Genomic DNA, 12,390 nt, shown 5'->3' with positions numbered 1-12,390 from the left:
TGAGGGAAATTTCAACCTTCCTCTATTTATTTGCTGCTGTTGTTTTAAACTCTAAAATTACAAAGACAGCAAATTATTTCCTGCACAAATTACACTTACAAAATAAAATGAACAAGCGTCAATCCTATGAGATTTTCACTTGGTTTTAAACAGCAAACCCACCAAATATACTTTTTTGTTTTTTATTGGAATATTGGAAATATCCCCTCCACATTGCCCTCCCAACCATCCCTCCCTGTTCCCCCACATCTGAAGCAATAACAGTACACAGCTCCAGTTCCACAAAGCAACTTTTGACAGATTCGGTATCGGTTACATTTATTTTTTTCCCCACACCCCCCCCAATCAAAAAAATCCACACCTAAAGAAACTGTCGATCGTGTGCCCTTTCTATTGTAGATGTATGGCTACGTACCAAAGCTATGGATCAGGAAGCGGTTGCTGCAGAGTTAGAAAGCACTCAGAGAACCCAGAATAACAGTCAGTGGTGAAGGGATGGTTTTCTTAACCCCTTCTCTTAACCCACAAAATATTAGACTCTGGAGGGATTAGGACGATGCTTCTCATGCAGTTGGAAGCAGAACCTCTTTTTTCTCTCATTTCTTTTGAGGGGGTGGGGGAATTAGACCTCACGCCTCTGTTTCCACTTCAATGCCATCACCCACGATTTTCTGCAAATCCATCCTTTTTAGGAAAAATCCACTTTGCAAATCCCACCAGGAAATCTCCACTGATCCCCGTTTAAAGCCTCTCAGTAAAAAGGCAACCTCCTCCCAAAACAGCAAAGTAGGTGGACAGATTACCAACTCCAGCCTATTCCTCTCACTGGGTGAGGAAGACACACCACATGCATCATGAGCTGGTCTCCCTGTCATTAGTGTGTGTGTATGTGTGTATATATATATATATATATATATATATATATATATATATATGGGAAATTCTGAACCATCAGACTGAGGTTAAAGAAAATGTAATTTATGCTACAGCAATTAATCCCATGTGGTCGAGATCTTCCAGCATAATTACTTTTCTCAGACCCCCTTCATTTAGGGATCTTTGTCCCCATACTCTGGCATGGGCAAGTTCCATGCACAGCCAATTTACCTGTATGAAACCCTGGAGCTGGTAGGAGACTGGGGAACTCAATTCCCTTTTATCCAACATGGATTCTCCCCTGCTCCCAAAACACAAATAAGTATTTCATACATTAAAAAAAATAGAGAGCTCTAAGATTACAACAGAAGAAAAAACAAACCAATAACACTTATAAGACAAGTCTCAGCACTGCGTTGTTATTTTTAGTAATTGAATTATTTTAACTATTTCAGGGAAATAATAGTCCAGTCTTTTATAAAGTTGCAATAGAAAGAGAGAAGAGAATAAAGGAGAAAACTATTTACAGAAGTAGAGGTGAAGAAGAGTGTCCAAGAAAGAAGATCCCAGACTTGCACTTCACTTCTTCTTGGCTGATTTCTTCGCACTGGACTTTGCTTTGGGTTTTGATGGCTTTGCCTTTTTAGGCTTTGATGCCTTCACTGGCTTGGCCTTGACAGTCTTTGGCTTCTTGGCTTTCTTTGGCGCAGCTGCTGGCTTCTTTTTGGCTTTCTTGGCGGCAGCTTTGGGCTTTTTGGCTGGGGACTTGGTGGCAGCTTTCTTGGGTTTAGCTGCTTTCCTGGGCGCTGTGGCCTTCTTGACTTCCTTCTTGGCTTTCTTAGCTGGGGGTGGCTTCTTGGGTTCATCACCCTTGGCCAGGCGGAAAGAGCCAGACGCGCCGACCCCTTTGGTCTGCTTGAGGACACCAGTGGTGACCAGCCTCTTGATGGCCAACTTGATTTGGGAGTCAGCATTCTCCCCCACTTTGTAGTGGCTCTTAATGTATTTCTGGATGGACTGGCGAGAAGAACCGGCCCGGCTCTTTTCAGCTTGAATGGCGGCCACTATCATGTCAGAGTACTTGGGGTGATCTGTTGACTTCTTGGCCACCTTGGCCCGTTTGGGCTTGGTGGCAGGGGCCGAGGCAGAATTCTCCGTCATCTTTTGCTTTCCCTCCAGGCCAAGGGAACCGGAAGAGCCCTGTGCACAGGGTCCTCAAGCCACCTCGCTGCCCGCTGGTTCCCAGATGCTCTCGCCACGTGCGGTGCTTCGTCCTAGTGGCGTGCGGAAGGCCGGACTGTGAAACGGGCACCGGGCGTGGGGTTCTCCTTGCAACGGGCAGACGGGTTCGCCCCTTGCGACCGGCGTCCCCTCCTGGCGGTGGCGGGCCTGGGTGCCTCTCTGTGGCTCGGTCCCTCGTGGGCCTGCTCTGCGCCTCTGTGTCTGTCAGTCAGGGCCTGGGTCCCCCTGTCAGGCTGTGAGTGGCCGCCCCTCCCTCCGTCTGCGGGTCTCGGTCCCCCCCAGCAGGCTCGGCTCTGCCTCCTCTCCGCCTCCCGCGCGGTGTCTGGCTCTCCAGGCAGCAGCCGGCGCATCCGGGTATTTAGCGCCGCGGTGCGGACCGCGGTGAGGACAGGGCTGCTGGCTGCCTGCTCAGGGCCCCGAATGGCGCCGCGCCGCCGACATCTGTGTTTCTTCCGCCGCCCCAAGCGGCCCTTTGCCCCCTCCCCGGGCGGCCCCGCGCCCCCCCGCCGCCGCCCACGGCTGCGCCGCTCCCTGGGCTCCCCGCCGCCGGGCCCCGCTCCCGCCGCCGCCGCCCCCCGCCCGCTCAGGCCGCCCCAAACGGCGCCGGGTGCCGCCGGGGCCCCGCCACATTTCCCCTTTGCGCCCCCATAGCCGGGCGGCCGGGGGGGGCCCGGCCCGGGCCGAGCCACCGGGGGCAAGGGCCGGGTCTGGGCCGCCGGGAGACCCCGATCCCGGCCCGCTGCGGGCCCCGGGACCCCCTCGGGGGCCCCGGGAACAGACCCCAACTAACACAGGGAGCCCCGAGCCAGGCGAGGCGCAGCCCGACCTGGCCGGGGAGGGGGGAGGGGTGGCTCCCCCAAGCCTGGGGGGGGGTCCCCGGGGGGAACCTCCCGCCCCAAGCCCCGGGACCCCCACTCCTGCCCCCTCCCCAAACTCCTGCTCTGCAAAACTTTCTTTGGTATTAGATGGGAACTTTGCAGCCATCCCCCTCCCCCCGAGTCCCCCTGGCTGCCCCCTGCCCGGGGCTGGGGGCACACGGGCAGGGGACATGCCCCACCCATGCCTGAGCTATAGGGGGGGCACCCGGGGCAGGGAGGGGGGTTCTCTCAATTGCCCCTCTCCCCAAAACCCACTGCACTGGGCACAGGTTCCTGAACAATAACAAACCCAGCTGCCATGGAGAAAAAATTGGGGGACACACACCCCACACGCCTCATACCTTACCCCAGCCCTCCGCACACACCCAGCCAGGTACCCCCGGGGCTGCACCTGCCCCCCCCATCCCGTGTGCCCCCCACAAACTGCTTTGGGGACTTGCACAGGGGCAATCCTGAGCTGTTTATTTCCTCCTGCATTTTTTAGTGAGGATTCGATCTTATCGTTTCAAAACATATTTCCACCCTCGTTGAGGGGACATGGGGAGGGGGAGCCTGGGACTGGGAGAGGGGAAGATTAGCGCTAGTGTAACCGTAATTTACATACATATCCTGGGAAAGTGTTTAATTGCTATTAGGAGATTAAATGTACGTGCCATCGCCATTTTGCTGGAAGGATAGGTTGTTTTTTCTTCCCCCTTTTCCTTCTATTTTTTATAACATATGGATAAAATAACATCGTGGACACAAAAATTGAGGTGCGGGGCTGAAATCTGAGACCTTATGGTACCGAGTCACTTCAGATGGAGAGAGTTAAAATACATCTGAAACACTTTTTAATAGCCATAAAATAACCTGGAATCCTAACAACACGAAAACCACACCAAACTCATATATATACATACATGGACCCATAGGTCGGGACCCACACACCCTTCCCAGCTCAATTACAGGGTATGACATAAGGAACAATCAGACAAATAGTTTGTCAGTTTATAAACAATGCATGGGAAGCATTATTTTATTTAGATACAGGATTTAAATAATCAACCATTTGTCCTTGAAATTTCCATATCTGTTTCTCTCCAGCCCCCTCTTTGTGTGCTTGTCTACCCCGTCTAATAGCTTTCTCCTTTTTAATTCAGATGGGTGTTTATTTTAATTGGGGGGAAGGGGAGAGGTGAACGCACGGTTTATAAATAAATATATGAAGCAGAGAAAGAGACAACCTAATAGGTGCATCTCGATAGTTTAAGGGGAGAAAAGTTATTCAGTTAGCTCTAGGCAAAAGTGAGATTATTAGGTGAGAAGAGGGTAGGATCTGACCTCCTAAAATATTCTGATCCAAATTGTGGATCAGTTTCTTTACCAATAGGCACGCAGGGATTGGACGCCGGACGCTGTTGCTTCATTCAGCAGCTATATTTGCATCGAGTGCCTAATGTACTTTAGCAGCAGTTTAACGCGTATGTGACAGTTTATTAAACACGAGGGGATTTTTTTAAAAAGACGTGGATGCGTAACGAAACCAGCAGCTTTACACAAATAAATCTTTTTTTTAAACCCACCATTCATCTTGGAGTGGCTCATGCAAATGAGTTTATATTAACATGCTGTGCTAGAACGAAAATTTAGATAGAACGGCAGCAGCAAACAGAAGAGTATTACAGGGGTGGAAAAGTAATGCATCAAATTATTTGCAAAGTCCTGAACCTCAACAGAAACCATTTGAAAGGGGAAATAAACGGTGGAGAGGGATGGAAAATCCCATTTTTATGCACGACCCGCAATGCAAAAAAGTATATCAAATGCATTGCAAACAAAAACCAAAATACAATAAGGTATTTGCTAAACATTGAGGTGGGCAAACTTCTGGGAGGGGAGATCAATTTATACAGTATTTCCCCATGTTTATTTATGTATTTAGTCGTGATGGCTATGCGTACAACAGGAATTATTTCAGTGGGGGAGGGGAAATTGTAAATAGATCTTCAAGGCTAAATAAAAAAACTTCACCGAGATATACTTTAATATCGTTCTGTGTTATGCACTCAGGGAGCAGTATACACTTCTCTCTCTCGCTCGCTAATATTTTAAATTTAAAATCACCCACGCTAACCCATTAACAATCCTGCGTGGAAGGTAGCCATAGCCGCTGTGAAGAATTTCAGTCAGCTGATTAACATTTAAAGAAGCGAATAGATAAAGGATTCCTGAGTTTAACTACAGGCCACCGTAGGACGCCCAAGCACTGCATTGTGGGAAATGTAGTATCCTCGTCAATGCGTTAAGCTACAAATCCTGTGGCCGTGCTGCTGCTTAGGGTGACCTTTCAAGGATATCCAAGGCTACTGTATGAAAAATAAAAGCTAAGCGTTATTTCTTATTAATACTGCGCCACAGTATCATGTTTAGGATACAAAGATACTATATATACACAGTACATACTGTCCTTGTGTGATGTTTTCAGGCAATACTTTTGTGATCAAATGCATGGCCATTGGTTATAACTTATGGAATAGAGTTGTAGTACATAAGGCACCTGTGGTGCAAAGCTGGCATGCCCATTATTTATTAAAAATGCACGAATGCAAGAAGTAATCCTACCTCTCTTTAATTGAGACTATGCTCCCATCACATTACCTGTGTTTGCACAGCAGGCGTTGTATGGATCCCAAGCTGTTGTCTTGTTGGATGATCACATAGCAGTAAATCTATCTGGAAATTTAAGATGGTACAAAAATTAAGCAGCAGTCATCTATAAAAGCAGGGCTTCCTGTTGGCAGCATGTGTCACTGATGATTTATGATCAGCATTGCTACCTGTTGTTTTTTAGATTGATTTAAACTGCAGGTTTTGATCTATAAAGCCCTAAATGGGCTGGAATGTTGCTGCTAGAGAGACTCTCTCTCTGTGCTACACTGTCACAACTGCAAGCCGTGAAGGCATTTGTGTGGGATCCTCCTCGATTTAAAAGAGCAGGGGCTGGTGGTGGTGGTGGTTTCTGTGAGCAGCCTCTGTGCCGACACAGGCTTCCTCTCTGGTCTGAAATAGCCCAGGATTATTGAACTTCAGAATATACTGCAAGACATGCCTATTTGTGTGGGCTGCTATGGAGGTGGGCCTTTGAGATTCATCAGATGGGTGGGAGAAGAGTTGAGTGTTTTATACATAATCTAATTTTTTTTATGTAGTTCATGGCAGGGACACCTGGCATCTTCTTTTTAAATAAATCTAATAATACTTTTCCCTTCCTACCATTGCACCCTCAGCTGTACTGAACTCTCTGTTCAAATCTTCTTTGCCTTAGAATCATGAATATTTAATTATAGACAAAATTGACAATAGCAGGGAGTTCTCTACCCTGCTGGAAGGGATAGTAGTAGGTGGTACTCTTACTGATTTCTATTTTCTGTTTGAATGCAGAGTATTTTGATCTTGGAGGAATACTTATTTTCAAGCCTTGGCTCAATGCAGAGCCTGCTTCATGTATTCACATAGTCCACGTGATGTATTCAGATGATGTACAATCTGAGTTTTTCTATGTTTCTAGCTCTCAGGAAAGAAAACCTTTACCAATTGGGAGCTGAGTATAACGGACACACTTGCTTTCCTCAGCCTGCAGCCCGCCTGAAATAACACCCCGGCCCCTTACTAATCTCCATGGAGAGTCAATGCCAAAGGCTAATGAAAACACTTAATATTGACATTAGCTATGTCAATATTGCTCAAAATAGTGGATGGAATGTTGGCGAGGTTGGTACAGGGAAGAACCAGGGAGCTGCACAAAAAGTCAGGGTGAGCCATAAAGACCAAAGGGCTTAAACAGCAGTGCTCATCAAAATGCCACCGTTTCCCCCATTGAGTGAGGCTGAATGACAAAAAAGTACCAAATAAATAAAGTTTAGATACCACCTAACATCCATCTCTAACCTTTGATCTTTGTGTAAACCTCCCACTGCCAGCAGAGGGAGTTGTGGTACAGCTAGTGAACAGTACGCAGTGTGAAATTCAGACCCCAGACCGTAGTTCAGAATGGAATTTTGCCATCTCCATTGAAAGAGTTGAGAGCTTGGTCTTTACAGAACCTTACTGCAGGTGAAGTGCATCTAGCTGGGGTTCTGGAGAGCAGTGTCCATTAGGGCTAGCAAGCACACAGCACCTGTATCTTCATGTGCTCAACACCAGGCTGTATAAAGAACAGCTAGAAGCAGCAAGCAGTAGCTGAAAGGTATCAGGTGCTACCTCCTCAGCCCCTTGCAGGGATATTTAACGTAGGTAAGAAAAAATGGTGCTACTAAGGTTTTAGGATAACCAGCATTAGGAATCTGCCAGTGTTTTGGCTCCAGAGAGTACTTCTGCCCTCCCCCTCAACCCCTCTTATTTTTTTGAGCATCTTCTGCATCGTGTGTCTTTTGACCCATGACTAAGACCAAATCTACTAGCTCCCAACAGTGGCATCAGAAGAGAAGCAAGAGGTCTGTAATAGATGAGCATGTTAATTAGGGGCACATTCCCAGCTAGCCTTTCATCAATTGCCTAGATAAAGGCAGTTCTACCACCTCCTCTATTGGAGATATCGGTGAGGGTACTGCTCCCAGTACTGACCATCATCCGATGAGAAGGGGGAAGTGGGTACAAATTACCAGGGCCTGGCTTCATTGGCCCTGTTTAGCCCATCTGCCCTTGCTGGGGGGCCCGAACCTGCTCTTGGCAGCCCTGCTGACCATCCAGAGGAACCAGCCTTCCAGTCTAACAAGTGGGCTGCATGTCCAGCAGAAGGCCCATGCCTGGGAACTCTCTCTCATCATCCCCTATGGTAGGCTTAGATACAGGGTCAAGCGCAGCCATCCCAAAGAAGCTCTTTGACCTCTCAGCTGCAATCACCACCATGCAGCAGTATGTGATTACAGGGATCAGCTCTGTTGGTGGGATTGTGCTTGTTCCTTGGAGCACAAAGAGGAAGAAGAGAGGGAGGTATGTGTCTCATGCCACCGATGGATCTGGTGCTTCGGTAATTCAATACCCAAAACTTCCTTGATGGCAAGAGCCTGATCATATCAGGTGTTTTAGCATCAAGGAAATTTGCATCTACTGTTTCTGTGTGGGCTGCATTGGACTTTGGTCTCTTGGTGTCAGTGAACTGTCTAATCGTGGTAGCACAGGACCTAGCTGTGCAGCGCCGTCATCTCTGAGGAAGAATTATATGATCTAAATGTGCATCATCACATGTGAGGATTTCAAGGGTTGCTGGTGCTAATCTACAGTGGTTAAGAAGTCTGACATTCTTCAGCCAAAACCCTCTGGTAGACAGCTCTCTAACTAAACCAAGTGACATGAGTTACATTCCTCTCCTTCCCCACACCCCTTTTGACTATATTGCCTCAGATTAAGTACTTAAAATAAGGGTCTTTCCCTTCTTAAATAATTGTCATACATTGCACACTAATTGTGCTATATGAAGTCTGCAGAAGATGTGGCAGCTAGCAGCTGATGACTTTTGAAATCAAGAGATACAAAAGGTCACTTGTTAGTGTCTGTGAGTGGATTAAGGGGAGGAAAGGGCAGGCTCATTATTAATGTCCGTGTCTTTGAGGGATGGGCTTTTTTCTTTTGCTAGGATTCTAACTCATTGAAGGAACTATTTCCTCAGAAGTAGTGAGTACCCCCCTCCCTTCAACTTACATCGAGAGGCGGGGTGCTAAGTGCTTTTTTCCACATTGTTTTACTTCAAAATTTTAGTTTGGACAATGACAACTAGGCTTTTTCAATGGAGGAATGCAACTGGCCAATGACATTTGGGATCATGCCACCAAGTTGGCATAACTATATAGTTTGTTACTGCTGTGTTAGTTTTGATGGAATAAGTGGGTCTAGAGCAGTGGTTTTCAACCAGAGCAGGGGTCTGTTTACATCTGGGGATGCACAGAGGTCTTCCAGAGATATATCAACTCATCTAGACAGGTGCCTAGTTTTACAACAGGCTACATAACAAGCACTAGCAAAGTCAGTACAAACTAAAATTTCATACAGACAGTGATGTGTTTATACTGCTCTATGTACTTATACACTGAAATTTAAGTACAATATTTCTATTCCAATTGATTTTATAATTGTATGGTAACAATGAGACTATAAGCAATTTGTCAGTGATAGTGGCTGTGACACTTCTGTATTTTTATGTCTGATTTCACAAGCAAGTAGTTTTTAAGTGAGGTGAAACCTGTGGGTATGCAAGACAAATTAGACTCCTGGAACGGGTACAGTAGTCTGGAAAGGCTGAGAACCAGTGGCCTAGAGAATCAATTATGTTAAGATGATCTGTTAATGTCCCACACTAAGCAGTTCAACGTGGTTCAGGGTTTTGAGTGCAGAGAGCTCAGGTTGCTTAGGCCCCATGCCATGCACAATAGGGAACGAGAGCTGCACTGTTAATAGAGAGTAGTGGTGGGATAGAGTAGTTACGACATAATGACTTTAGAATTTTTTTTTTTTTTAAAGGTGCATGCTTCCTTAAATCAGTCTGAACATTAACTTTTACAAGAACACTTTGCTAAGAGATCTGGTGGATTCTTCCTCAGCTTGGTTCCCAGAGGGGATGTGTTTCTAGAAGATAACTTGTGATTGAACTACATATCAGGCTCACAGAAGGAATTGTGTAGTTAAGGCCTGTGTCAGACTAGAGCAGGGGTTCTCAAACTGGGAGTTGGGACCCCTGAGGGGGTCATGAAGTTATTACATTGGGGGCATGAGCTGTCAGCCTCCAACCCAAACCCTGCTTTGCCTCCAGCATTGATAATGGTGTTAAATATACAAACAAGTGATTTTAATTTATAAAGGGGGGGTCCACACTCAGAGGCTTGCTCTATGAAAGGGGTCACCCATACAAAAATTTGAGAACCACTGTACTAAATGATCAGAATGGTCTCCTCAAGGCTGAATCTAGTGGACTTTGATAAAACTCCCAGTTACTCCAGGCCTCCCACTTTCTCTAAGCACAGCAGATGGCAGCAGAGACAATCATCAATTACACTGAAAACCCACCTAGGCTCTCCTTATTTAACATGCCAACATTCTTCAGGAATGACCACATTCCTGCTTAGGATGTCAGCACAGGGCCTTGGAACGATATGTTGTTTTCTTGTTGACTTCACTGCAGAGCACTAAGGGTGGGGGCAGGGGGAGGAGAAGAGAGAGGAGTTAAGAGTCCCAACAGGATGGACCTTGGATCAGCCAGTTATTTGTTGTTACTGCACTTAATAGGGCCAGCCCCCTCCAGCCAGGAAGATAAGTCACAAGCTCAAGGTACAAAAGTTCCCTGGCATCCGCTAGACCTAGCTCTGCCTGAAACAGATCTCCCCTTTTCTGTTCCGCTCCTGCTATATAAAACCTAGTGGCAGGAAAAGATGGCTGGGTGGGGGCAGGGGAAGAAGGTGGAGGGTTGGAGTGAGATGAGCCAAGGGTGATTTTGAACACTGCTTCTGTGACTAAATAGCTTTCATTCGTCTTGAGGAGCCTGCAGCGAGCACTGGCCCAAAACAGAAGACTGTTGCTGTTAGAGAACGTGTCACCCACAGGAAGTCCTGCTTCAACAGGAGAGGAACTGCAGAGGGTTGCTCTGAAGACCAGAGACTGGTTTGTGAGAGAGCAGTGCAGGGCTAATATATCAAGATCTAGTCCCATAAGCAAAGACACGAGAACAGGCAGAATCCACACCTACCTTTAAGCCCCTCAAAGAAGGAAGAGGATGCAGCTCAGCAGCCTTCCTCTTGCATCACTGGTTTCTATTACATGGACGTCTTTACAGGCAAAAAGGAAGTCTTTAGCTAAACCAGTTGTATTTGAGCTGGGGCCTACAAAATGCTTATCACAATCTTTAGGCACCAGTTTCCATAGTCCAAGAATCAATGAAGGTGCCACAGACTTTGACCACTTCAAGTGAACACATGCACAACTTTCCCTTGTTGCTCCCTGCACACCTGACACCCTTGGGTGAATTCACCTACAATTAAATTAGCAGATAACACCTACAACCACAATGCAAAGGGATCTGGAAAGATTAGGGCAGCCCTGCACCCAGCTGGGGGAGGAAGCCTAGCACAAATACATCCCAAATCATTCTATAACCAAGCAATGCATCCACCAAGAGAGCAGTAGATTTTCATCTCATCCTGTCCATGCCACTCCACCCTACCCTTTTAGGAAGCCGAGCACTAGAGTTGGCTCAGGGAACTTGTGGCATCAGGTTTGTGCCCAGCTCCACCAAGATTATTTGAGCCCCACTGATTTCAATGGATGTCCATAACCGAGAGATCTGGGCCTGGATACCTATTTAGCTGGTTAGGGTGTCTCAGCTCTTTCAGCGTGAACTGATGTAACCTCTCCCTCCAATTGTTAATGCCTTATGTTCCCTTCCTAAGCACAGTTCCAGCATGTGGCACCTCACCCCTGCAATTGATATATGGAGTCTTACATGGGGTCTAAGCACCACAGCTGTGTTTTCTGAACAAAAGCTCAAGAGTTCACCTGTTGGTGTCAACAGGGGAGTGGGCTGAAAGTGTGAGGAGCAGTTACCAGTAGGTTTCACCCATCTCCTCATCAGACCTATCCATCATCAGCATTTCACACCAATAAGTGATCTGTAGCATCCAAAGTGATTGGGGGGCAGGGAGGAGAGGAATTAAATATTTCTGGTTTGCATCCTTCAAAGGACTGGTGATGGGGAAGGGGTAGAGGGGTGAACTGCCCATTCTCCCTTTTTGTTATTGTGCCGATTGTGAGAACCCCCCCCCCCCCAAAAAAAAAAAAAGGTAAAAAATAAATCCAGCATCAGTTTAACAAAACAGGCAAAGTTTGGACACTCAATTTAGTCAAAATACTCTTACTGGTACGGGTGGGGAGAAAGTGGGCATGGGGTTTTTTGTTTTTGAGGAATCAGTGGGGTAGATCTTCCCCCTCACCACACTTGTGTGGAGATATTTATCGTCTCCTCAGGCTGGACAGAGGGGGATCCTCTCACTTCCTTGGACAACCAGACTGGGGATTTTTCTGGGGTAGGGGTATGAAATGATCTCCTTCACTCCATCCACAAGCTCAAGGCTAGTGGAGCTGCTGGTCAGCATTCCTGCTCTGCATCCAAGTGTAGGAAAGCCCTGAGTAAGCAGAACCTCCTGCTCACACCAGCAGGGCTCAAGACTCCAAAGGCAGATCTGACTGAACGAGAACTGTAAGGGAATGTTGGAGGTGACCGCCACTGAATGGTGTAGTTGACAGCCCTGATTTGACTACACAGATGCCTCTGTCAGAGCATCACATGGGACAACGGTATTTCAGACAGCTCAGAAAAGGAAGGGAGAACTGCACATTCTGGGACATGAGACTATTTCCATGTGTTTCT

General features: G+C 47.0%; 1 protein-coding gene and 2 long non-coding RNA genes across 3 annotated transcripts; 1 reads left to right on the top strand and 2 right to left on the bottom strand.

Annotated features, from left to right (window-relative positions):
• Positions 1–2,476, bottom strand: LOC120371604 (histone H1.0). Its single transcript, XM_039487504.1, has one exon. The coding sequence runs from the start codon at positions 2,035–2,037 to the stop codon at positions 1,456–1,458; it is 582 nt and encodes a 193-aa protein (XP_039343438.1). The 5' UTR covers positions 2,038–2,476; the 3' UTR covers positions 1–1,455.
• A 2,832-nt stretch (positions 2,477–5,308) lies between these two features.
• On the bottom strand, positions 5,309–5,951 carry LOC120371611. The gene is made up of 3 exons (XR_005584489.1): positions 5,816–5,951; positions 5,637–5,711; positions 5,309–5,344 (listed from the first exon to the last, which is right to left on the bottom strand). It is a non-coding gene; the product is annotated as an uncharacterized LOC120371611 (long non-coding RNA).
• Positions 5,952–7,547: 1,596 nt separating this feature from the next.
• On the top strand, positions 7,548–11,790 carry LOC120371607. Its single transcript, XR_005584484.1, has 2 exons — positions 7,548–7,970; positions 10,506–11,790. It is a non-coding gene; the product is annotated as an uncharacterized LOC120371607 (long non-coding RNA).
• The last annotated feature ends 600 nt before the right edge of the window (positions 11,791–12,390 follow it).

The sequence above is a fragment of the Mauremys reevesii genome, linkage group 1 (genome assembly GCF_016161935.1).
Source record: "Mauremys reevesii isolate NIE-2019 linkage group 1, ASM1616193v1, whole genome shotgun sequence".
NCBI lineage: Eukaryota > Metazoa > Chordata > Testudines > Geoemydidae > Mauremys > Mauremys reevesii.
The sequence above is the reverse complement of the archived record's forward strand: the minus strand, read 5'-3'. Positions and strand labels throughout refer to the sequence as shown.

Bases quoted from the DNA above. Each gene is read 5' to 3' on its own strand.
- LOC120371604 (XM_039487504.1), bottom strand. From the start codon at position 2,037: ATGACGGAGAATTCTGCCTCGGCCCCTGCCACCAAGCCCAAACGGGCC.